The sequence below is a fragment of the Ceraceosorus guamensis genome (assembly GCF_003144195.1).
Source record: "Ceraceosorus guamensis strain MCA 4658 unplaced genomic scaffold IE81scaffold_15, whole genome shotgun sequence".
Taxonomy (NCBI): Eukaryota; Fungi; Basidiomycota; class Exobasidiomycetes; order Ceraceosorales; family Ceraceosoraceae; genus Ceraceosorus; species Ceraceosorus guamensis.
This window is the reverse complement of record NW_020290010.1, coordinates 252,470-276,147: the sequence shown is the minus strand read 5'-3', so window position 1 is coordinate 276,147 and position 23,678 is coordinate 252,470. Positions and strand designations below refer to the sequence as shown.

At 55.9% G+C, this 23,678-nt stretch overlaps 7 protein-coding genes across 7 annotated transcripts; 3 read left to right on the top strand and 4 right to left on the bottom strand.

Moving 5' to 3' along the window:
- The first annotated feature begins 341 nt into the window (after window positions 1-341).
- On the top strand, window positions 342-2,005 carry IE81DRAFT_321898 (Las1-domain-containing protein). Its single transcript, XM_025513472.1, has 3 exons — window positions 342-1,256; window positions 1,360-1,778; window positions 1,844-2,005. The coding sequence occupies exons 1-3, from the start codon at window positions 774-776 to the stop codon at window positions 1,872-1,874; spliced, it is 933 nt and encodes a 310-aa protein (XP_025371134.1). The 5' UTR covers window positions 342-773; the 3' UTR covers window positions 1,875-2,005.
- A 1,730-nt stretch (window positions 2,006-3,735) lies between these two features.
- On the top strand, window positions 3,736-5,813 carry IE81DRAFT_54731 (DER1-domain-containing protein). The gene is made up of 5 exons (XM_025517437.1): window positions 3,736-3,874; window positions 3,991-4,194; window positions 4,352-4,442; window positions 4,526-4,585; window positions 4,702-5,813. The coding sequence occupies exons 1-5, from the start codon at window positions 3,864-3,866 to the stop codon at window positions 5,647-5,649; spliced, it is 1,314 nt and encodes a 437-aa protein (XP_025371133.1). The 5' UTR covers window positions 3,736-3,863; the 3' UTR covers window positions 5,650-5,813.
- On the bottom strand, window positions 5,709-7,958 carry IE81DRAFT_321894 (hypothetical protein). Its single transcript, XM_025513471.1, has 3 exons — window positions 7,625-7,958; window positions 7,290-7,535; window positions 5,709-7,169 (listed from the first exon to the last, which is right to left on the bottom strand). The coding sequence occupies exons 2-3, from the start codon at window positions 7,481-7,483 to the stop codon at window positions 5,978-5,980; spliced, it is 1,386 nt and encodes a 461-aa protein (XP_025371132.1). The 5' UTR covers window positions 7,484-7,535; window positions 7,625-7,958; the 3' UTR covers window positions 5,709-5,977.
- On the bottom strand, window positions 7,829-11,066 carry IE81DRAFT_329148 (hypothetical protein; the record flags this gene model as incomplete). The annotated part of the gene is made up of 11 exons (XM_025515130.1): window positions 7,829-8,056; window positions 8,122-8,189; window positions 8,220-8,502; window positions 8,837-9,137; window positions 9,207-9,284; window positions 9,367-9,405; window positions 9,470-9,641; window positions 9,720-9,810; window positions 9,880-10,003; window positions 10,083-10,829; window positions 10,885-11,066. 11 exons carry the CDS (start codon window positions 11,064-11,066, stop codon window positions 7,829-7,831), a joined length of 2,313 nt encoding a protein of 770 aa, XP_025371131.1.
- A 1,559-nt stretch (window positions 11,067-12,625) lies between these two features.
- Window positions 12,626-13,421, bottom strand: IE81DRAFT_346131 (protein transporter; the record flags this gene model as incomplete). Its single annotated transcript, XM_025516000.1, has 4 exons — window positions 12,626-12,853; window positions 12,951-13,126; window positions 13,224-13,290; window positions 13,395-13,421. The coding sequence occupies 4 exons, from the start codon at window positions 13,419-13,421 to the stop codon at window positions 12,626-12,628; spliced, it is 498 nt and encodes a 165-aa protein (XP_025371130.1).
- Window positions 13,422-14,066: 645 nt separating this feature from the next.
- IE81DRAFT_321890 (RNA-binding domain-containing protein) lies at window positions 14,067-17,359 on the top strand. The gene is made up of 5 exons (XM_025513470.1): window positions 14,067-14,995; window positions 15,666-15,706; window positions 15,813-15,976; window positions 16,057-16,311; window positions 16,383-17,359. The coding sequence occupies exons 1-5, from the start codon at window positions 14,565-14,567 to the stop codon at window positions 17,235-17,237; spliced, it is 1,746 nt and encodes a 581-aa protein (XP_025371129.1). The 5' UTR covers window positions 14,067-14,564; the 3' UTR covers window positions 17,238-17,359.
- Window positions 17,360-18,473: 1,114 nt separating this feature from the next.
- Window positions 18,474-21,139, bottom strand: IE81DRAFT_54540 (hypothetical protein). Its single transcript, XM_025517436.1, has 2 exons — window positions 19,575-21,139; window positions 18,474-19,519 (listed from the first exon to the last, which is right to left on the bottom strand). Exons 1-2 carry the CDS (start codon window positions 20,984-20,986, stop codon window positions 18,580-18,582), a joined length of 2,352 nt encoding a protein of 783 aa, XP_025371128.1. The 5' UTR covers window positions 20,987-21,139; the 3' UTR covers window positions 18,474-18,579.
- Between the last annotated feature and the right edge of the window lie 2,539 nt (window positions 21,140-23,678).

Here is a 23,678-nt window from a genome sequence, read left to right as displayed (position 1 = left end):
GGACAGAGGGCGAAGAGGTGCTGGATGGTGTGCGGCCTCGCTCAGTCAAGCTTGGCTGCCTTGCTTCAAGCAACTCAGCTCCACTCAACTCGAACTCGACCTCCTCACGCTCGACGCGTGATTGACTTTCTTGGACACACGTGACCTGCTGTGCACGTCGGGCATGCAATTTGAATTTTCACCGCCGTGATCACGCATCCGCTGAGTTCCATCAAGTTTTCCTCTTCTTGAAGAAGAGCTTGGGTGCGTTGATCGAGCACCATCTTTTCCACCCTCGCCCTCGACGCTCTGCAGGCGCAATCGCGACCACGCATCGGTTTCAGCAGGTCCGGCTCAGGTCAGCTCAAGCAAGCTCAGCATGGAGCTATCCACGGACGTTCCCTTCAGCAGCTAAGGGGTGCAGGGAAGCCACACCGCATCGAATCAGCGCCCCAAGTGAGTCAACATTCGTTCTTTGCCAATGTGGTCAAGGTGTGATGGTCGGGTACATATGCTGGCATGGTAAGCAAGCTGCGACAATGATGACATGCACAACATAGAGTCAAGCACGGACCTCTTCGCGTGAAGAGACTGGCGAGATTGTTTCTTTGCGCTTCGTGCTTCAAACACACGTCGCCTACTGATTACTGTAGTGGATCGCAAATGCCGGGTGACGGATGATGCAGGCTCGCCTGCTTGGAGGTGGCTTGTGTGCTGGAGACCGAATCGAGCCAGCTAGGGTATGCTGACGCAATGTTATCCGCACCACCCTGCTACGCAGCCAGCCCAAAATCATGACCCCCTCTTTGCCTCGTCGTACACCATGGACGTCCAGTCAAGCCCTCATCGCGCTTCACGGTCAGCTGTACAGCTCGGATGTGTTTCAGCGTCAAGCAGGCCTGGGCATCATCAGTCTCTGGTTGAACCGCGGTCCATGTCCCGCTTCGGTCGAGAGTACATCCGCGCTCATTCGCGCTCAGATGCTGCATGCACACCTCCTGCCGTCGCCTTCGGACCTTGCTTCAGGCTACGGCGACACGTCGTCGACGTCGATCTCAACATCTATCGCGATGATGAACGTCAGGACTACATATGCCATGGCCATCGTCAGATTCGTAAACTCGGTGGTGGACGCGCATCAGAACGGCATGTTCGCACAGAGCATTGCAAGCATTGCTAGACGCATTGGGTTGCCTACTTGGTTCGTCGATCTACGACATGCGGCAACACACGAAGATCTGCCAAGTCTGCAAGTTTTGCAGGATGCAGCCGCCGAAGTGAGTTGATCAGTGCCCGCATCTTGATTCACCATTCATCGTGACTGTGGAAAGGAATCAGAAAGGGCTGACTTTGTGCGTTTGTGCGTTATGAATGGGACAGGCTCTGGACTGGTTGCATCATCACTATTGGTACCCCACGCTTTTATCGCTCAATCCAGCCTCGCGGACCGAGGTTGAAGCAGAACACGAACGAAAAGCCAACAGATCTACCCGTCCCTTAGCTTCCAGCTCCAAAAAACCCAGCGCAAATATCTCGGCCGATCGAGCTTCTCTTCGACAGTGTTTGCGCGACTACTCAAACGTGCAGCTGGACATTGTGAAGGACAGATCACTCGCGGGTCCGCAAAAACCGTTTCTGGAACAGACCTGTAAGAAGGTGGTCAAGCTGGCTCTGGGATTGGACGAAGCGAGGAGTCCGAGCGGAGAGGCGCGGGAAGAAGTGGACTTGGAAGAGACGCCCTTCTTGGACTTGGTCGAGTTGCTCGTTGAAGAGAACGTCGAGCTGCAATGCAACGCTTCGTGCGTATCTGGTGTGTGAAAGGAAAGCTGGCGAAGCGCTTTACCCTTGACTGACCTAGAGACAGTCCCCGGTCTTTGCTGTACGTCGTCCTGTAGACGAATCTCGGATCTCTTGGGATCCGCCTCGACGAAAGGCAGCGCTTCTGCGAACTTGCTGTGCAGCACATGGCAACAGCTTCTCACTCATACCTTGGCTGCTCTACCCGCTTTGTCTTGCTCGCTCTCGGATTACCTTGTTGATCGACTCTGTCCCGGCCCCAGCGACTCTTCAGATCGGCATTTGCCAAGTGAAGTCTCTCTATTCAGCAAGAGTGGCCGACGAGGATCGAGCGCACTGGTTATGCTCGTTCTGCAGGAGCAGGAAAGGTTGGACAACCTGGCGGCTGGGAGGAAGATGCTCCTCAATGGGGAGGAAGGTGATGATGAGATGTCTGACAGTGAAGAAGGGTTGGCGATGCATGTCGCCAAGAGGTGTCTGAACCGCTCAAACAAGCAGTGAGTTTGAGCCTCGACTGTCGTCTACAGCGGATGGTGTAAGCCTCCGCTACAGAGAGGTACAATGACTGATCTTGTGCGCCGAATTCCGCGCCATTTGTGAACGCGCAGCTCTGTGCGACTAGCCAAAGCCATTTGCAGAAACAGACCGGAGCTGGAGAATCACCTTCGCCCGCTGTTGCATACCATCACATTCTTGGGAATCGAAGGATTTGCCAGCCGAGCTGAGAAGCACGATCTGATGACCTTGCCGCTTGCGCATGAAGAGGCGGAGCAGTCGAGGAACGCGGATGCTCTGCAAGATGTCGGTGAAGAACATGCGCGTCAGCAGGTCTTGAGCACGGGATTCGAAGACGCCGTGAATCTCATGGCTGCCCGATTGAAAGAACTTCAAGCGCGCGTGAGTGTTTGCCTTGCACATCTATGACCTGGGATCTCGCGCGCACGCGCACAGCACTCATGGTCGTCTGGCTTTTCTCGCGGAGCAGAAAGTGGCTGCGGCTGCGGCGGCAGCTGCTACTTCATCCTCTCATCAGTCCGATGACGAGCAGGTTCAAAGTCATGAAGACGAGGATATGCGGGTGGAAGAAGCGCCGATCGCCAACGCTGCTGAAGAAGAGATGCAGCAGGAGGAAGAGGAAGATTGGTCGAATGTGCCCGGATGGAGCAGAGCTTCAAAAGAGTTCAAACCTTGTCCGATCGGCTGGCCGCCTGCTGACCTGTTTTTACCGATCTAGATTCGTTGTCCAAGCTCCTTCTTGATCCTCCTTCCCATCTGACTCTTTGGCGCTGCCGGCCTTGTTCGGACCGTGGACATCTGTACACAATGTGCACTTGGCTGGTACTAGGTGGAGTGTACGTCCCACGAATAGACGTTCAGACTGTATATCACTATGATACCACGATTGTGCATGTCAGAGCTAGATGATAGGATATTACCCAACGATCGAGACCTGTCTCACATGACAAGCTGCGTCGCTTGGCTCTCGGTGTAATTGAAATACCTGACTTGATTCGGCGTTGTTGCTCAAATCCCATCCGGTTGAATCGTCAATCGCGCAGTACGTGTTGTCTTTGCGCTAACACGTGACAGGCGGCCTGCCACCCTGTGATGCGCGCGTGTGCATGCGCGGAGCGCTTTGAAGAGAGCTCCTCCACGTCACGCTACGAGCGAGTTGGCATGATCTCCCGCACCTCACGCTGCGAGAACAAACAACCACGAACGCCGATGAGACTCATGCTTGCGCTTCCGCCCATGACTTCTGGAGTTCGAGTCCAACAGTCACGAAGCTTGCTCACGTCCCTCCCACAGCTTTCGAACGCCCAACCTTGATATCGTCATCGACCAGCCGAGGTTGTCAGCGTGATACGCGGAGTTAGTTTGCAGATCGGCAATTCGACCATTTGAGTCTTTCGAGACGAGCTCAATAGCGCTCCAGCCTCTCAAAAAGGAGTCATCTAAGCGCAGTGTAGAAGCGAGAGTGGCACAAAGCTTCGGGAATTGGAACGAGTCGGGACGCAGCGTCGCGGGTATCGCAGGTTCAACCCTTTGATCTGGTCTAGACCGGCATACACTACGCCCTGCCGAAGATGGACGAAATGTGAGCTGGCTTCGCACTCGTCGTGGTGCGATTTGGAGGTCAGAAGTGGCGCATATCTGCGGTGTAGCAGCCACACTGACACCTCTTTGATGGTCAAACGCAATTCGGTGGCGCAGCAACAAGATTCCACCGGTCACTCGCACCATGCTGGCTTCGCTCATGGCAGTGACCATCCCAGTGCTGCTCAAGCTCATCAGCCCCTACCACTTCATTCTTTGGTGGCCCATGATCACCAAGAAATGGCAATTCTGGAGGTTCTACACTGCTTTCTTCTTCGGATCAAGTGGCATACAGTTCTTGTTCGATGTGTTCATGCTTTTGTGAGTAGGCATCCGCATCGCAGAGGTACTGCCCTCGAAAGATGCAGGTCGCCACGCGCCAGAAAGGGCCGTTCGGCGGGAGGTGCGACGTTGCGCTTCGCGACATCACAGGAGCGTGACCAGAGTCTGACACGAGCATCATCACAATGTCTATCAGCCGCAACGCTTCAGAGCTCGAGATCGGTCATTTTCATCGTCGCACAGCCGACTTTGTCAGGGCTATCTTCGTCGTGGCCATCGTCATCGTAGTGAGTGGCAGCCCGTTGTCTGCCCAATGCCTGTTTGAAATTCAAAGATTCTCAAGCACACGCCTTCGCCTTCATGTCCATAGGCGACGAATTATCCGCTGTCCAACAGCGTCCTCTTTCATCCATTGCTCAGTGGCTTGAGTGTAAGTCGCGATTGCACAGCTCAATGCGGCGAGCGATGCACGCAGTATACTGGACGATCGAAGTGTGCGCAACAAGCTCATCCACACTTTGCATTCACCTCTCTCTACACGTTCAGTACCTGTGGTCGAGAGCCAATCCGCATGGCAGCGTGTCTCTCTTTGGATTCGTGACGATCCCGGCTCGATGGGTGCCTTACGCCTATCTGGGGCTAGACGTGCTGATGGCGGGACCACCCCAAGCCATTCTGAGCGCGACGGGCATCATAGGAGGACACACGTACTGGTTTCTAGAGCACATTCTGCCCGAGTCTAATGGAGGAAGGGGCCCAAGGTACCTGCCAGCTACGCCTGCTTGGCTTAGGAGACAGTTGCCTGATAGTGTGGATCCCAACCAGAGGGGGGGAGGAGGGCAAGGCGGAGGAGGGGCAGGTGCTTGGGCACCTAGGGGACGCGCCTTCGGTGATGGTGGAGGAAGTGCAACCACATCTTCTTCTGGAGGATCTGCTGCGAACATGGCTGGCAGAGGCAGATCGCTTGGAAGCAATTCTGGAACGGGAAGCAGCTGGACAAGCACAATCAGCAACTGGATGACTGGTACTGGAGCTGGTGGAGGAGGATCTGCGGCTAGCTACGCTGCTCCTTCAGCCTCTGGATCACGCACCAGCAATGTCGGAGGCCCAAATAGGGAAGAGATGTATCGAGCGGCCGAAGCGAGACTGAAGAAGATGAGGGAAGGCAGCATCGCCGGCAAGAACGAAAAGGCGAGCGCATTAGCCGCTGCTGCTCGAGCTGCCAACGCAGAAAGTGCGTTTACGCGCAGGACAACAGCCGGCTCGGTCGGCTCGAGCGGTTTTGCGCGATCCGCAACTTTTGCGGAGATGAAAGCGAGGGAGGAAAAGGAGTCTGAAGGGGGGAACAAGACCGGAAGTGCGAGTGGAGGAAGGGTGATGGAGGAACGAAGAGATGCGGACGATGATCCAGATGACGCACGTCAACGAGCCGGGGTGAGCTCTGATGGCCCTGCTGATAGCTGGAAAGGCAAAGGAAGAACACTTGCGGATTGATCACGACGGCAGATGACGGAGCTCTAGCACTCGGTCAATCACGAATGTTGGCAATCTGTCTGAGGTCTCTTTGCTGCTTCAATCACAATGTCACAACGATCTTGGGGCTCAGCAAATTTGGCGCAAACAGTCTGCATGGTTTGGGTGTGAGACACTACGTGATGCAGTCACCGTGACGGGTAGCTCACACTGACACTAGAGCGGGGCAGTAGAGTAGCCCTCACAGCGTTAATGGCGGATGCTACTGATTGCGTCCTCGGCAAAGTGTCAAGACCCACCATACAGGCCACGCGCGCCAGTTGTGACCACGCACCTTCGTCTCCTACCGTCAGATTTTCGCCTTCGCAGACGTAGTTGCGTAGATAGGATGCGGAGTGTAGATGGCCCTGTCACTCTTAGGACCAAAATCCAGCCTGCCTCCACAACCGCCGTAGATGCGACTCGAACGACTAGGTACCGTCGCTCGCTCGTCCAACCAAGCTCTGCACATTTCCCATATCTCTCTGGAGGCGGAAGAAGTTCCGACTTCTTTACGAATCCAGTCTATGTGTCCTATGTGGGATGGCAGCTGCTCCTGCTCCTTCGCATCGACTTGCGAAGACCCTCGAACCCAACCATTATGGTTGACGTCCAAGTGTATACGCGTCAAGGTGGAGGCGTTCGGAGAGCGTCCGACAGATTCTGGATCAGGTGGAGAACCGCTCTTGTATGCTGTGGCTCCAACCGGATCTTCCTCTCCTCCGGCCTCCCAGTAAGCCTTCTCCCGAGCACTCTCAACCAGAGAAGCATTATGGCCTAAAGGTCTCAAGATGGCGTCGACTCGACGAGCCGAGCCATTGCCTATCAGCTCATCATCGCTGAAGAGGATGGACAAGACCGGAAGATCGTAATGCTGCACTGCTCGTTGCCAGCCCGAATCTCCCTCGTATGCGCCGTACCAAGACGGAGACTCGACGATCATTCCTAGCCAATCATTCACTTGTGCCAAAGTGATGGGATTTCCTAAACCCCATTTCTTGAGGTTCGCAAAACCTTCTTTGTGAGACTCTTGCACTATGAACTGACCTGCTTCTCTGGAAAGGTCTGCTGTGGGAGAGTAGCCCCACCATCCGCTCGAAGATCCGACGGCCAAGACGCGAGAAATTTTAAAGTCTTGCAGAGCATGAGGTCCAACTTTGAGCTCGTCCAATGCCAAAGGTAAGATGGATCCACCAAGCGAATGACCGACGATGCACAGCTCTCTACGTCTAGTCGGCTCGACTATGCAATGCTCTTTCCACGCATGCAGCAGGACGGCAGGGTAGTCTCTGCGACCTATGTGCTCGTATGTCGCTTGATGTCGATGAGCTTTGAGACAAGTCTCGAGCGCTGCCACGGATTCGAAACTTGATGCGTCCGCGTTTGTCTCAGGAATGGAAGTGCTTAAACCTGTTGGCCCTGCGGCGTACGACGCAGGGAACGAGCTTCCGGTCATGCGATAGTCGAATGCCAGTACAGTGTGACCATAGCTGCACAAGAACCTGCGCAGCATGGTTGGCGCGATCGAGGCTTGATCAATTCATGCTAAATTCCACGCTCTGCGGTGTTGGCAAACCTTCTCTCGAAGGTCGCCTTTGCGACGCACGATGCTCAAGACTCACGCAGCAAAGTGCTTGAACAGCTTGCAAGGAACGCCGGTAGCTGGAGCGAGAAGGATGACGGACTTTGCTGCATCTTGTGCGAGCTGATCCCTCTGCTTGCCGGGCTGCCAGACGATAACGCCAAGGGGCCACCCGTCATACAGCGCCCTCACTGTGACTCTTGACTCAGTCACGGAGACGTGATTGTCCGACATGTTGTGAAAGGAGTCGTGAGCAGAGCCAGTGTGCTGGCTGGAATCCTCGTCCCTAGGTCGAAGTCAAGAGACAACATTGCGATCAGTCACGATGCTCAAACGGCAAATCCTACGCTTGCGAGCTGGATCGCATCCATTTACCTTTTATCTGTACTAGTGACGCTTGCGTTGCAAGCCACCGCCCTTGACCGGCGTGTTCATTTGAGGCAGACATTACCAATGAAAGCTGGTGCGCGTACAGTATACCTTGGTCAACGAGACCGGTTCTCGGCAGTACGAGTTGCCGGTATAGACATGAGGGATTGTGAGTCCTTTGGAGGAGGGGAAAAGGGGGCTGCCAGACAATTAGTGATTTGACGACTGCCGGCGGAGGATGGGTGCCGGATCACTCCCGAGACCCAAATTGCGTGACACATTCACGTTGAGAGGAAGCTCATAGGGGCGCAATCGCTGTGAGACGATTCGTGGTTCGACGAGAAAGCGTTTCATAAAGCGAATATCAAAAGTCGCATTCAGATTCAAGATTCGCATTGTTTGATTTGCGAGCGGTGGGACCCCTGCGCCTGGCCGTGTCTACATCGATCATGTTTTGGTGGAGCGCGTGGGTCATGACTCGTGAATGAGCAGGCGGCTCTCACCTCTCCCCTCGGATATTCGTACCGAGCTTTGCCATCCGAAGCGCGCGCAAGGCTGCCGCTCGCCGCATCTGCACATGTGCTCGTGGCGCATCACGCACGACCGAACTCAGCAAAAGGGCTCAATTCACGGAGCTCCGCAACAGCCGCCTCAGAAGCACCGATCACGAGTCGTGGTGTAGCGTCTCGACGAGAGGTGAGTGAGCGGGTGTGAAGGTGGGGGGCGCGCTTCATTTCGATCCACGAGAGTAGCATGTACATGCGAATAAAATTGATCGAGGACCAGCCTCTGATGACGAAGACTAGTCGAGGTGAGGTAACGGGGTTGAATACAGGTACAAGGAGCGTGTCGAAAAGTGAATTGCGAAGCGTCGATAGCCATGGCTGCGAGCGCGAACGAGTGTGTGGCCCCAAGCAGACGCGAAGGAACAGGGCGGCGGTGGACACATTAGCAAGATTTTTCAAAACCCACAGCCAGAGTCAGGTGTCCAGAGAGAATGGACGCGCGCGGATTACGCGAAGCGAAGGATCTTACGGCGCCAGCCCGGTGCTCGCTCAGAAGCTCTCTTCTTCATCTTCGTTGTAGCGAGGCATGGTCTCGATGGCGAGCTGGATCTGCAGAGCAGCTTCGACCAAAGCTCGAGAGCACGTGCCGCAGTCTGTAGTCAGCCGATTGGCAAAGTGGTGGGCGGTCAGCTTTTCATCCAACTTGACAGACAGCAGAACCCTCGGAGAGCAGCTCACCAATCTGACCAATCTCGGTGAGAAGTTTGGTCATGACATCCCGACTTTCAATAGGCTTTCTCGACCCGTCTTTGTTGGCTTGTCTAGGCCAAGCCAGCTTCTGCTTGAGTTTGGTCAGAGGACTGATGATACACACGCCTCCAGTCTGGTAGCATTGACTTTCGAGCTCCTTCGGATCAACCGTGATGCTGTTGAGTGTGTCCTGATAGTGCTGCTGACGACGAGTATGGAATGCTGCCAGCTTCTGATAGGCTGCAAAGCCCATCAAATTAAAGCTGGTCGACACGCGGCAATACCAAATTAGCGCTAGGCGGCTCCCAAAATAAAAACAAATGCCGACTCACACCAGCTCGGGAAGACGATGAATATCGTAACGGACAGAACGCTCCGCTGCAGCTTCTTCGAGCGCAGGCAGATGGTACCTGCAATGTACCGGATTGGGGGGGGGCGCAAATCAGTCAGCAGCGGTAAGAAGATCTAGACCGAGCGTACATGGTCGCTCACATAGATCCAACAGCGAACGTCATGAAGGGCGAGAGCGAGCTGAGAGACCAACGGACACATGAGTCAGCTGTGCCACATTACCAAATCGATTCGAGTGACGTACCCCAGCTGTTCTTGCTCCGCAAAGTAGGATGCGGCGACATCCTTGGCGCGAGCACAGTCATACTTTTGCGCAGCTCGAGCGAGACGCAGGACGACTTGCCAGTCTTGCATGCCCATCTTAGGAGCATTGGTGTTGTACATGAGGCTGAAGAGGACCTTGAGCGTGCCGCTGTCTGCGCAAGGCAAGCAGCGTGGAAATGAAAGGCACTTCAGCGACTGCGGCTTAGTGCCACGCCACGACGCGAGCTCACCTTCCTCGAGCGTGTGGACCTTGCCTTCAGAAGATCCATCAACCATCTCGGAAAGTACAGCAGAGTGGACATTTAGGTTCACTTCGTGAATCTATAGTGATCGGCACACACATGATCAGCATCCGTGCAGCAAGCAGCCGTGAGCGATGAACCAATTCACCTTGAATCTTGTGACAGGCTGACGAGTGGCACCGGAGCCGGCCTCGGAGCTGACAAAGATGATGTCGCCATCAGCAAAGTCAGTGGCCTGAGCGACAGGGTCGCTGCCGGTGAAGGCGGATGCGCTGGTAACGCACAATTCAAGAAGCAGTGTCAATGCGCAAGTGAATACAAAGCCTGTCGTCGCGAGCAGCTAATACTTACTCGGTCTGATCCCAAGCCGAGATGTTGCCGTATCCGGCAGCAGCACCACGGTCGACGGACCAATCCCCAGACACAACAGCACCACGATTGCTTACAGCACTGCGGTCAAGGGCGCTGCCGTTGTCTGAGGCCAAGCTCGTGGCGTTGTTATTGTCGTCTCTGACGATGTCATTGGAGGTCTGGTTGTAATGCGAGGTACTCGGGCTGCGCTGCACTGGTTCTCGAGTGTCTTGTAGTTCAGTAGTAGCTTGACGAGTAGCGCCGGAGCTTGCGACGGTGCCGGACGTCAACTTGGATGGCTCGTTGGGCAGATTACGGGCAGGTATTGGTGGGCTAGGGGCTCTCAAGTCCTGCCGCTGGATGTGTTGAACGGAGGGAGACTGCTGCTGAAGCGACACGGTGTTGTTCATGTTTCCTCGCTGGATCGTGGAGTCGAAGTTGGACGGCTGGTGACTAGTCGACACAGGGCTGTGACCACTTGGACTCTGACGGCGCGCAGCGACGCCGGGCGGCAGAGGAGGCTGCGTGACAAGCTCACTCGCTTTCGGCCTCGGCGAAGCACCGAAAGACGTCTTGTGCGACAGGCTCTTGTAGCCCTCTTTCGGACTCTTGCCCAGACTACCGCCGATTGACACGGATGTGGCCACAGTAGAAGGCGCCATTGAACGATCATCGTCGAAGACCGAGCCTCCGGATGCGCCAGAAAACGTCGAGTAGTCATCGCTGAAGGCGACGGCGAAACGGTTGCTAGAGTCAGACTCATCTACACCTCGGATCATACGAGCAAAATTTCCTGACTCACCCTGCTGTACGACCGTTGCCTCCGCCCCCAAAGGTGTCGTTTCTTGGTCGGTGGCTGATGCCCTGGGAACCTTTCTGGCTGTTCTCGCGGCTCATAGCTTCGCCCTGTGTGCGTTGTCCAGGAATTGGAGAGCTTGGTCTAGAGTTGTCTCCGCCCGACGAGCCCCCGAAGAAGCCCATCATTTTGGAGCGAAGCTTGATTGATGGTGAGTGGGAGATGTTGACGGAGTTGAGGACGACCTTTCGCGGTCGCAACGTGACTTAGAAGGGAAGTATTAACGAGAAGACGCTGGAAGTGCAGGGAGCAGTATCATTAGCACAACTTGGGCATTCGGGGAAGGCTGCAAGGGCAGAACAGGGGTTAGGTCTCATCTTATATAGAAGCCACTCAGGCCCGGCGTAGTCCTTGAACTGGTACTCGAACAGTCCTGCTTGCGCGTCGTATGGGCCTCGATCTCTTCCACGAGCGCCTTCTACTGCGCCGTGCCTGGTATCGCGAAGAGGTCAAAGCGAGTTGTGTGCGGGGCCTGAGCGCTGATCTTAATACAACGCATCACAGCTGTGAAGCCCCATCCAGCTTTGACCTCGTAATTCACGAGTTCAGATCGCCACGGGGGTCAGTCTTTGAGTGTTCAGGCTGATGCGCGCTGTTCGTACGTCATGCGGGACGTCACAAGAGCGATCCGTGCGTTATGAAACGAGGATCCATGCGGCGCAAGCCGGATCGCGCCCACCATCGCACTGGTCCACACTAGAATGGGGCGCGAAGGTATCGTGCAGCATTGTCCTGCACCGATTTTCTCCACAAAGGTGTGTTCGCCGGTGTCGTCGGCATCGTCAAGTGAGCAAAGGTGAGGGGTTGAGTCAGCGTGTACAGCCGATGTCGCCTAGCGATGTACTCGCCACGTAGGAGGGGCCCGTGCACTGTATACGCGCGGTGTGCACTCAAGATTTTGCAGCACCGATTTTCAGCGTCGTAAGCACACGCCCTCTAGAAACAGGATCAACGACGCGGAAGGGGCTCGAGCCCTCCGCCGGTGCTAGTCGCATACATGGCGGCGATGAGATTGATCACGCGAATGCGGACGGCCAGAATTGCTTGCGCGACGCGATTGGCATGAGAGGCAACCGGCTTCCTGCGAGGATGCGCTCGAGCCCAATTCTCGGTCGAGCCAAATTTTGGCACACAAACGCCGTGGCTGGACCTGACACGCTTGAAACGTCGCAGGCGATTGATCTCGGTGAAACGTCGCAGGCGATTGATCTCGGTGAAACGTCGCAGGCGATTGATCTCGGATCGAGAGGGGCACGCATGCCACAATCCTACGCAGGTGCGCTCAACAGAGATTGACGTGGCGCGCTGGAAGTCGCTCTCAAATTGATATGCCGAACTCGAATCGAACCTCTTTTGGCGGATGAAGTGCGTCCAGCGACATTGGTGAGGAAGTGTCTGCAGCTGAACCCGTAAGCAGCAAGAGTTTAATGTCCTGATGACGTCCTGATCACCGGGGCAGACTCTGACGCGTCTCGTACCTTCCGACTAAAGATCTTCCATTCTCTAAGGCATCGCGAGTGATCTGAGCGCTTAGAGCGGAATCCTCAAGGGTGCCGAGCTAATCATTGAGAGGTTGAAGGAGCCAGAGGATGCAGCCGCAGCTTGCGTACCGGCTCTTAATACATTGCGCGTCCAGAATGTGCAACCCTACACTCATCTACTCTTTCTCTGGTATCCTCGCCCAGGGCTACCTATTCGTCTGTCCAGCGTCCGATGCGCCATTACCTCCTGCCGCTCCGTTCCCGTTGCCACCTTCGGCATTTTCTTTGCCCTTCTTCAGGATCTCGGCCCATTCCGCCTCTATGCGTTCCCTGGCTCGGACAATTTTAGACTGCACGTAAAATGATCCTTGTCCGCCACCGGACTTGCCCTTTGGGGCTGGCGGGGCATTCGTGTTGAAAAGTTGCGTATACCTCTGCAGCCAGGGTAAGAAGCGTAAGCCGGGCGTACTGTCAGACTTTTCACGTTCGCGCCGGTCGCCAAAGAATTCGATCGAAGTGCATCCATCTCACCTTCTCCAGCTCCTGCGCAATCTCTTCGCCACCACTGGCGACCTGTTTGGCGTCCAGGTTGAGTATCATTCGAGCCTCATCAAGAGTCATTCGGTGCGTACGCGTCAAGGCATCTCGAGCAGAATTGCCAGTCGATGCTCCCGCCGCACCGGCCTCCACTGGGGCCGCCCTGGCATCTGCAAATGAGCGCGGTCGAGCAGTAGTGTCAGCACGACGCATGCATCAACCTTCAACAATACATCTCGAAATTCTGGATCGGTAGCCACGACTCACTTCGGGCGGCTTGCCTGCCAGCCTCTGCGAAGGCTTTGCCAACGATCTGAGTGCCGAGGAAGAGAAACTATAATCCAGGCGATCAAGAGGGCGTGAGCTGCTTCAGCACTAGAATATGCAGGGCAAGGCCTGTCGCTTGTACTCTACGCTGCAGCGTGTGATCGAACTCACCTGAGCCAACAACCTGGGCAAAGACATGGTACCTGCCAACCCTTGGGCGTTTTACCTCGCCACCCCGTTCAAGGGCAATCTGCTGACAAGACGCCAAATATAAGCGTGTGTGAGTCGTGGTGCACGGCTTGAGATGCGCTACCCCGGTGTGTCAGATGACCGGGCCTGGACGTTGGATTTCGACTGTGTTGAATGATGAGGAGGTCTCCAGCCGAGTGGGGAACCTGGTGTGACAGTCAGCGGAGCGAGGCCTGCAGTCCGATGTAGGAAGAGGAGAATAATGGCTGCAGAGCTCGTGTATCTGGGCGACGTACGACTGATGGACGAGCGAGTGAAGGATAATGATGAATGCTGGCGCCTAGCTAGAGGTCACATTCTCAGAACTTGAACGAGGGGGGCTTGTCGTGAACAGTCAAAATCACGAATCACCCAGCCAAACTTATTCTGTCAGCGTTGGGCCGCATTCGTGCGAAAGAGTCGTCTTGGTCGTCTTGTCACGTGAATAAAGCTCCGCTCGAAGTTTGCGCGCGCGCGTGTACGCTGGTCAAGCACCTATATACATCGTGAATACAGTTTTGAGTTTTGAGTAGCTCTTCTCGTGTCTGATGCTGCAGATGCTGCATGCTGGGCACGCTCGCGGTTGTCCGCGTGCGCGCACGCGGAAAGATATTTGTATTGTAAGTTGGTTTGTAGTTGACGGAGCTTGTAGGTTTGGATCGACCCACGCCGGGCGCAGTCACCTACAGTGTACGTCCCTCGTTGCAGCTGATCACAACTCCTCGATCGTTCTCGACTCATCAGACTCTTCCGCTCATCACTCACGACTGAAGATTCGATCGACTCGCGAAAAGCTATCAACGCAAGTCCACCTCTCGGCGAGCTTGTTCAGGCTGCTGATTCGAAAGCAATCAATCACCCAGACTGGTGACTACTTTGAGGCTGAGCGCGACATTGCGCGCACGCGTTTCTCTCGCACTCAAATCAGGTGTCAGCGCAGCCGCGCCGCTATACGCCAATAACGCCTTCATCAAGCATATAGCAGAGCGTGGTAAATTCTGCTTGCAACGACACCGCCGGCCACTCGCTTGGAGCCCTTGCCGCCTCGGCCTTCTGTACTCGTCGATCTCGCCCCCTCCTCTGCCCTCTTTGCGGCCCGTCCCTTTGCCCACCATGGCTCCAAATGACCCCGACGACCTCTACTCCGACTTGTATGGCGAGGAGGGCGACATTGGCGCCAACGTCGTGGATGAGCAAAATCATACAAACAACGACGATATTTACGGTACCTCGTCTACCGCCAACAAGTTTGGGCCCGATTCATCCGCTACCGCTCACGCACAATCCACCGCCTCTCGTTCCTTCATTCCGCCCCCTCCATCGGGCAAGGGGGCAGGATCCTTCATCCCACCAGATCCCAAAAAGGAACCTTTGCGAGAATCTGCGACTCCTGTGCCAGTGCCTGTACAAGCTGCTATTTACAACGACGACGCCCGCGTTCAGTCCACTCAGTCTGCTGTGCAACCTGTATCTCAACCAGACTCTACTACAAACACCTCAGGGACTATACATCGAGTAATGCCGCACGAGATGCCAGATGACGGGTGAGTTTCTGTCTCACGAGTGTCCGGCAGTGAGGTCGAGGCGCAAGTGTCATGGCGATGTAGGGAGCATCTATCTTCTGAAGCTCTACGTTCAGGGTGCGGGGACTTGTCCCGCTGGATGTCGATCTCTTGAGAACTCGACTCCTTTGTTTGCTGGGCTTGCGAGGTGCGGCGCACACATGCTGCTCGAATCGGCCCTACGGAGTGTATCTAGTACCCGCACCCAAAAGGCCATCAGGCCGTATCTCTATCCTAGAGCTGGTGCAGCCCCCAGCCAGGCTCTCCATTGGTCTACGACACCGCTACTGCACTGCGCACACATTACAGCCTCAGCCCACGTCCTTGGCGCTGTGGACAGACAGGTACACCACGTCGCACGCTTGATCGCTGGTTCAGCGTTCGGGCTATGCTTTCGAAGCCCAAGTCGGCCTGCAGAAATAGTCAATAGGTGCATTGTCTGCGAGCGTGGACGGTGCCGGTTGTGGGCGCAGGCCAAGGGCTGCAGATCGTTCCTCTCGAGTCATTGTGGCAGGAGCACCGACCGCTGGTCACATTCAAAGCTCGCTCTGACACTGGTGCCCAATGGCTGCACATCTACTTACACGCTGTCTCCCCATTCTCTTCCTCGCTTGCGATGCCCTTTCATCGACCTACCTGCGCATACACGCAGGAAGATGTTTGTTGGAGGGCTTAGTTGGGACACCAACGATGGTGAGCACCCATCATTCCCCGAAAGAGCGCACGCTCGCCCGATGCCTTCTTGTTGCTGAAAAGACTGAAGTTCCTCTCGATCCGATTTCAAAATGCGTCATTGCAGAGGCTCTTGCGAAGCACTTCAGCCAGTACGGCAAGGTCACCCACTGCACTATCATGCGTGAACCGGGCTCTGGGAGATCGCGAGGGTTTGCCTTCCTCCGCTTCGCCGACCCTTCGACAGTCAATGTCGTCATGGTGAAGGAGCACTTCCTGGACGGGAAACTTGTGAGCCTGAATAGAATTGGGGGTCATGAATCACTGTTCGGTAGTATCTGATGGCCGATGGGTACTGCATCCACCTACAGATCGACCCCAAACGCGCAGTTCCTCGAGGAGACAGCCAAAAGACGCTACGCTGCTTTGTTGGTAGCATCCCTCAGACAGCCACATCCGAATCCTTTAGACGCACCTTTGAACCCTTTGGGGAGGTTACGGAGAGCAACCTGATGATGGACAACCAGACAGGCAGGCCTCGAGGATATGGGTTTGTCTCCTTCACCACTGAGGAGAGCGCCGAAAGGCTGCTCGCCTCGCAGCCACTCTATCTGGATGGCAAACAGGTATGTAAGCACCAAACGCGCCGCACCGTATCGATCAGCTCAGCTCACGTTGAGCGTTTTTTGATATGCAGATCGAAGTCAAGAAAGCACAACCAAGGGCCGATCGCAATGCAGACAATGGTCGAAGAACCAACGTTCGCGATGTGCAGTCACAGCGCGACGCAGGCTCGTCTACAGGCGGTGATACCTCCTCGAGCCTGCCAACGGGCATAGGCATGGGAATGACCAATGGCGGAGCCTTCGACCCTCAAGCTATGGCGCAGTTCTTCCAACAGACCGGGTGGGGCAACAACTTCAATCCGATGATGTTCCAGCAGATGATGATGGGCGGGGCCATGGGGGGCATGCCAGGCATGATGGGTGGTATGGGCATGCCTGGTATGATGGGTATGCCGGGCATGCAGGGTATGCCGAACATGGGTGGCATGGGCATGCAAGGGGGTTATCAAGGACAGATGGGTCAGAATGGGATGGGAGGTGGCGGAGGTGGAGGTGACAATTACGGCCACTCTTCAAGCTGGGGACAAGCAGGGACAGGCGGTGGGAACGCAAATGGCCGATCAACTCACCGCGGCTCGCCAATGGATCGAGCGACCGGTTCAGGAAGTCGCGATGGAGATCGTTATCACTCGTCTAGCGCTGGGCACGACCAGAGCAGAGGAGGCAGAAGCCCCGTGCCGCCGCAAACCCATGCGCTGCCTCGTAGACCGGAAGCCAGCCTACCACCCAGACCCAACATGTCAGCGCGCGGCATTTCTTCTTCGGAAAGGCACTCAGCTCAGCCCGGCGAAGGAGAGCAGTCGAACCAACAGCAGCAACACGGAAGACGATCTAGGTCGCCACAAGCTCGAGAGGACTCGTCCAGGACGCGAGAAAGGTCCCCTAGACGTGGAGGCGACTACGGTCAGAGGCAAGGGAGATGGTGAGAAAATTCATGTAAGAATCTGGGACCATGTGTCGCACACCAGAATGACGGTGCTCGAAATGATGCGCACGCAATATTATCGTCAATGTACGAGAGAGTTCATTCGTTGTTAGTCGCACACCACTCTGCTTTGAATGCTACGTGGGTGCGTCGTGTATGGAAGAGAAGTGTCTCCGTCAAGAGCTGGGGTGTTTGATTCGAACGCTCAAGAGTATGACATCTTCCCTCACGTGACTAAGCTATAGCTTCACTTGAAAGGAGCCGCTCGATGACCCGACCGACTAGACTGCTGAGCGAGGCTCATCATTCACGAATGCGGCTTCTGGTCACAAAGGATCGCACATGTGACTGTCCGTCGGACGCAGGATATTGGTCGAATCGCGTGAGTCGCAGTGTGAGTGTCAAATCCTCAGCATGTGGCTTCTCGATCTTGCAGCTGCATTCGTCATTTCACAAATCCACACCTTATGGTGTAAGGTGGAGGGGGACGCGCCCTGCTTGCCTCACAAAGCCACCGCGCGTCAAGAGCGCGGCACCGCTTGCATCATTCGGCATGCCTTGCCTGCATGCACCCTCGCAAGCCATGCACCTCGCTTACACCGCAAGCGTGATCGTGGCTCGTGACTGTACCATTTCACGAGGAGGTATCGTTTTGTATGCCCGCATCGTGCTGAGCAAATCGATCACCAGCATTCACAAAGCAAAATTTGTGGCTTACAAGGACCCTGACCCTGAACTTCGGAGTATCCGAACTACCTGCGACTCTGGGTTTGCGTGGAAGCTCTGCTTCAATTGACGTCGATTTCAGCAAGCCACCACGTCATGATCCTCGGACATTTCGAAGCCGGCCAAGTCCGCCACACATCATGGCATCCACTCGACAGCACGCCTTTCAAAAGTTTTGCATCAAGCATACTCTCACAGTCTGCGTGTCAGGCGAGGAAGTATGTTATTCTCGTTTGGATGCCATTGCGTGGTGGAGTAGCGTGTGTGCACGGCACGCACAGGCCTTTTTTGTGCTGATTTGAGGAGTGCAGGGTGTAATGTACCAAGGCACTCGAAGATGGAGCAGTGGGGATTTGTGGAGGAAGAGAGGCTTGCAGCGTGCTTGTGAAAGACGGTGAAATTCATTGAGGTCCAGAGTTGCGGGATACATTGAGTTGATCGAAATCGGTTTGTTTTGATTGCTCTTTGAGGGCGATTGGAAGGCGTGAACGTTTGGCGTGATAATAGTGGGTTTGAAAGAGGTAAGATGATGGGGAAATGCAGTGCTGGGAAAGGATGTGTGATGGCACGGGTTGGGTGCGTCCGGATGTGATGATCGAGGCCAGAATGCGACGTGTTCACTCCAATTCGAGATCGACATCGTCGTAGCCTTGTTCGGCCACCGAGTCAATCGACCGCAAAGGCGCCTTAGGACCGGGCAGGCTCACCGTCGATGCTGACGTTTTGAAGTTGACCAGATCCTGGCCAGGCTCGACTTTGATATCGCGATTTGCTGACGTCCGACGACGCGAGTCGCGTCGAGCTGAGACAGACGATTGACGAGCAGTCGGGCTTCGGCCTCTTCTCTCTTTGACAGAATCCTGATGGGTCTCGACCGAAGGCGAAGCTGATCTGAGTTCACCGCGCGTGCGAACTGTGGAGGTACGACCTCGCTCGGTGCTTGGCTCCGAGCGCTCCGCTGAAAGCTGTCGCGACCCGCGTGTTGTACTTGACATGCTCATTCGGGAAGAGAAGGAATCCTCAGAAACTCCTCGCCGAGCATTCAAGCGCTTGGGACTGGGGCTGCGACGAGCTGTGCTGCTCTGTCCTCGCGCATGCGACCGGCCTCTGGCGGGCGGAGAGGAGGGGCGTCGATAGGAAGCGCGTTGATTCCTGCTGTAGCTCTCCAGCTTCTCGGCGGATGATGAGCTAGCGAGCCCTGCGGGCGCATTTTCACGCTGTGCAGCCTGTTGCGCGACTGCCTCAGCAGTACTAGTCGCAGGCTTCAATGCTGGAGTCATGAACAGGCCAGCCTTGGCCGCACGTGCAGACAGTTGAGGCTTGCCGGGAGTGATAAGATCGTCTTGGCTCTCTTCCATAGGTCCTGAAAGGCCCGCGCGAGCGCTGTGTATGTGCCCTTCACCGTGCGCCTTGGGCCTGACAGGACGTCCAAGGACCGGCTCAGGAGACACAGTAGATCTCCTTTCCCGCGAGAAAGTCGGATTCCAGCTGGAGGGATTCGACTCCAAGGGAACGCGGTTCGTGTTTGGACCTCGGCATCTGCGCGAGCAAAAATCCATTCAATCAACACCGAGACTGAAGCAAGCGCTGAGTATGATAGCAAGAAACTCACCCTGGACGCCCACAAACGACGCCGGCCAGTGCCCTAGTTGGCGTCTGAGGCGACATAGCGCGCAATGTCTTTCCTGCCGAGCTGGCTGCCGAGACGCTTTGATCCGGGCTTTTGGACCCAGGCTTGCCCGTAAGCATAGGCATCGCATTGACGGTAACGTCCGAAGTCGCTGCGGTCGATGTGGAAGAACGTCGAGCAAACATGATTGGCGAGGTGAAGGTGTCCATCTTTATGGAGGCGCGCCGACCCGTTGGCTTTTGGGTCTGAGGCATTGCAGATTGAGCGACGAGATTTTCCACGTCGGCGAGAGACTTGCGCTTGATGGTACGCTGTTCTTTTCGCAGGGCTGCGTCGGCGGGGCTAGCCTTGCTTGCGACACGCTGTACTGCAGTCAACGCCGGTGAGGTGAAGAGAACGGGCGGAGGAAGATTGGTCCTGCTTGGCCTTCTTGCGTAGCGCATGGTGGCCGTCGAGGTCGCAGACGAGGAAGCTGGAGGCGATTTTGGTGTTGCGTGATGAGAAGACGGCGACTTTCGCGAGAGACTTGGCGAAATGGCAGCCGATGAGGGTGCCACATGCTGCTGCGCAACAAGGGCGGGGGAGTTTTGAACGGTCGCCTTGTCTCTAGAAGCAGACTTGAGCAGCACTGTGCTGGCAGGCTTGACGCTGGGCGGGAGCACAAGAGAGGAAGGCTCAAAGTCGTCCAAGTCGTCATCCTGCGCACACACTGCGGGAGACGGTGTGCTTGGCACCGTTGAAAAGTTGTCAGACGCTGATGAGAAGGTGCTGCGCGATGAGCTCCTCCTATTTTGTGCTCGATCAGCGACGGCTGAAACGCTGTCGTCGCTTGAGGAGATTGAGGCTGATGTAGTGTCTGCGACATCGTCCAGCGCTTCGGATCCACGCGGCAAGCTTCTCTCCAAGGCCGTCAGAGCTGGCGATGTCAAAGCCGATGTCTTGTAGCGAGCCAGGAAATGAGGTGAGGGCGGGCATGGGTAGCGAAACTTGTGCTCGAACTCGTCAGCAGCTGCAGGCCTACCGTCGCGTTTGGCGAGTGCTGGCGCAGACGAGTCAGCGCTGTGCAGATGAGATGGCCTAGTCGCCGGTGAGACTGTCGCTGCGTTGGCAGCTGACAGAATGCTGGGACCAGCCACGGCCAGAGCGGCAGGAGATCCTTCTTGCTCCGCTCCAATGGACCCGCAAGCGAGGTGCTGACCACTGCGTGGTTGAGCATCCCCCTCCCTGCAGGCGTCGGAACAGTAGAGCCTGGCACCTTGGACTGCGCTTCCACAGTTGGCACAGATCTCATCGTCTATCCATCCTGCATGCTCATTGGCCGGTGTCGAGGGCATCTCCGTCGACTCTGTCCGCCTGCGGAAATGTGTGAAGGAGCGAGCGACGATGCTAGCCATGCTGGGCCGACCGCGTCCGACGCGGCTGGCTGACGTGTTTGATAGAGCTGCCTCGGCTGCTCGACTCAAGTAACCATGTGGCGACTTGGACTGGGAACGTCGGACCTTCTTATATGGCGCGGTGAGGGCTCTGCGAGTGGCAGATTGGTGGTTCAAGGAAAGGGGGAGACCTTGCGTGTGGTAAATTAGGGGACGGCTCCTAAGGAGTGGGCCAATAACGCGTCTGTGGGTGTGTGCGCACGAAAATTTCCAAGGGCTTGTGGTGAGAGTATGACCACAAATTGGAGGAGATGAAGTATCGGCGCTATGAGACCGCCGAGAATGTACTACTTTGGGGGAGCGTGTTTGAGGTTGTCGAGAGTCAAAATGAGGTCGTGCCGAAGAAGAATGCGAATCAATTGTGATGCCACATTCGCAAGTGGGTGTCGGTTAAGTCACCCTGCACGGCACACACCGCATCGCACAGCACAGGCCGTCGAGTCAGCTCAGCATGGGTCGCGATCACGAAATCATGAATATTCAAAAGAAAAAATGTGGGTGAGCCAAAGGGTTCCACGCAGGCAAGGGTGAAATGTCCGCATAGGGCCGAATACAAAGATCGCTATCATGGCGCCATCGCTGCATGGCTTGCTTTCAAGAGGAGATGCCAAAGCTGCATATCACCTATGTATACAACAAATCGTGAATATCGGATTGCGATTCAAGATTGCGTGTGGAACCGCGCGCAGGCGCATCTAGCTGCAGCTCAGAGGGGGGCAGCGGGTGGGGGCAGAGGGGAAAAGGAGGGGCGGCCCTTTTGTCTTGCTGCAGGTCTTGAGCGTCATGCAGGGCGTTGGCAGCATACTTTAGGGTGCGCGAGGTTCGCAGGCACTTCCCCTCGAGCCGTGCGCGATTATCATCTTCAGCATCGCAGCAGCAGCGCCTGCACATTCACACAGTGTGAGTCCAATAACCTCATCAGCAGCAGCATGTCTCCACATCATCAACGCGGCCGCGGCATGCATGACGATTGCTGATGATGACCGCCGCGCGTGCTGCGAAGGCGTGATTTCACGGCCGTTTCAACGATCCTTTCTTGCTTTCTTCTTGACGGCACCAAGCCTTTACCTATCTCCGCATCTTGCCGGTGTCGTCACGTCGCTTTGACCTGTGCTCACACCAGCAGAGCGCCATCGACGGTGCTCACACACTCACGACTGGCTTGTCGCTCAGCTAAGTACGTATACTGCACTAGATAACGAGATACGCGGCGCCGCAACTTTGGACTCACACACAAATGCACCCCATCGAGACCAATGCAGCGGTGCATGCCTAAGTTCACGCAAGGTAACGCGCACCTTCGACAGCAACGTGCTTGACTTCTGACTTGGCATACCGAAGCGAAGCGAGGCGCCACCCTGGCAGCTTGGCACCGCCACGCTCTTCTGAGCCGTGGATCTTTGCGAAAGCGCAGCGTAGAACCAGCTAGCATACCGCGGTGTGCAGTCCTTCTGCAAGACGTGCTTGCATGGTAGAGGGGTGGATGGCGAGCAGTGCATGATCACCTGCTGCCATGCGTCTTCATGCACTTAGCTGCGTAACCGGCATCGGCAGTGGACACCCCGCTTGAGGGTCGCCTCCGTTGTCACCCACAGCACGAACGTGCCGTAGGGTCCCTCCCTCGTATGCGCACGCCATGACGCACACTCCCTGACTCGCATCGGCCTTCCAGTACCGCTTGCCCCACTCAAACGCACCTCACTCCTCAGCGATGCCCCACATACAACGATGCGAGCCGAGGAGAAGGCCGTACGGATAGAGGCAGCAAGCAGTCTTTGTAGGCGCGCTAGGCTAAAGTCAAAAGTGCTTTGATGATGAACAAACAAACTCTCCTCTCCTTCGCAAGGAGTCGCGAGATGAGCAAGCAGTAGCTCCACATGTCGTGCTCCTCGAGCTGCGCATTTGCTCATCGGCTCGAACGTTGAATGACGATAGATAATCTTCGTGCGCGGACATCGATAAGCCGCCAGCACGGCCCCCCTATCGTAGCATTGATCGACTCCGGCGTTATGCTAAACGGCCCGAGCTGCCTTGCATTTGCGCAACGTAGCCTTGAGTGCTGCGATAGGGGAGGACGTTTCCTGGACTACGATGTAGCGGGACGAGTCTGACACATCTGCGAAGGTCGTTTGCCTGACCCTGCGAAGGTCGCTGAAGGTCACGCCGACGACATCGAAAGAATCACGTCATGCACCAATCGTGACTGACCACTACTTACTAACTACTGAGTTGGCAGTCAGCATGGGATCGAGCTCGATTCGTGATTTTCCTTTCCACGCGCACGGCTGGCTGTAGAGGGTCACGCCTTGAGGTCAGCCCAAGCCAACGTTCACAGGGATCCAAGAGCACGTCTTCTTCGCGAAAGGCGACGAGCTGCCGTGCCGAACCGCTGCGAGGCTCTTGAGCAGCTTCGTTCGTTGTGATCTGCGCTCGCTAGGAGTCGAGCCCAGACGCCGAGAGGAACATTTCCATGTTGAGGCAGCGACCCAGGCGCTTGAAGGCGCAGGGGCAATACTTTTCCACTCGAAACACCAATGAAGGGATGGCTCATCTCCCACCCAGCAGACTGAGCCCCGACTTCGCTGCTCTGCGCAAGGTCCGCGTGGCGCGATGCCTGAAACGGCCCGACGAGTAGCAGCTCGCTCCGGCTTGG

Excerpts from the sequence above, each read along its gene's own strand:
- IE81DRAFT_321898 (XM_025513472.1), top strand. The coding sequence starts at position 774 with ATGACCCCCTCTTTGCCTCGTCGTACACCATGGACGTCCAGTCAAGCC. Across the intron at positions 1,257-1,359 it reads TGCAGGATGCAGCCGCCGAA|GCTCTGGACTGGTTGCATCA; the intron begins GTGAGTTGATCA and ends TGAATGGGACAG. Across the intron at positions 1,779-1,843 it reads GAGCTGCAATGCAACGCTTC|TCCCCGGTCTTTGCTGTACG; the intron begins GTGCGTATCTGG and ends ACCTAGAGACAG.
- IE81DRAFT_54731 (XM_025517437.1), top strand. Across the intron at positions 4,443-4,525 it reads TCGTGGCCATCGTCATCGTA|GCGACGAATTATCCGCTGTC; the intron begins GTGAGTGGCAGC and ends TCATGTCCATAG. Across the intron at positions 4,586-4,701 it reads CATTGCTCAGTGGCTTGAGT|TACCTGTGGTCGAGAGCCAA; the intron begins GTAAGTCGCGAT and ends CTACACGTTCAG.
- IE81DRAFT_321894 (XM_025513471.1), bottom strand. The coding sequence starts at position 7,483 with ATGTCGGACAATCACGTCTCCGTGACTGAGTCAAGAGTCACAGTGAGG. Across the intron at positions 7,170-7,289 it reads CTGTTCAAGCACTTTGCTGC|GTTCTTGTGCAGCTATGGTC; the intron begins GTGAGTCTTGAG and ends CATGCTGCGCAG.
- IE81DRAFT_321890 (XM_025513470.1), top strand. The coding sequence starts at position 14,565 with ATGGCTCCAAATGACCCCGACGACCTCTACTCCGACTTGTATGGCGAG. Across the intron at positions 14,996-15,665 it reads CACGAGATGCCAGATGACGG|GAAGATGTTTGTTGGAGGGC; the intron begins GTGAGTTTCTGT and ends GCATACACGCAG. Across the intron at positions 15,707-15,812 it reads TAGTTGGGACACCAACGATG|AGGCTCTTGCGAAGCACTTC; the intron begins GTGAGCACCCAT and ends GCGTCATTGCAG.
- IE81DRAFT_54540 (XM_025517436.1), bottom strand. The coding sequence starts at position 20,986 with ATGGCTAGCATCGTCGCTCGCTCCTTCACACATTTCCGCAGGCGGACA. Across the intron at positions 19,520-19,574 it reads GTCGTTTGTGGGCGTCCAGG|GGATTTTTGCTCGCGCAGAT; the intron begins GTGAGTTTCTTG and ends TGTTGATTGAAT.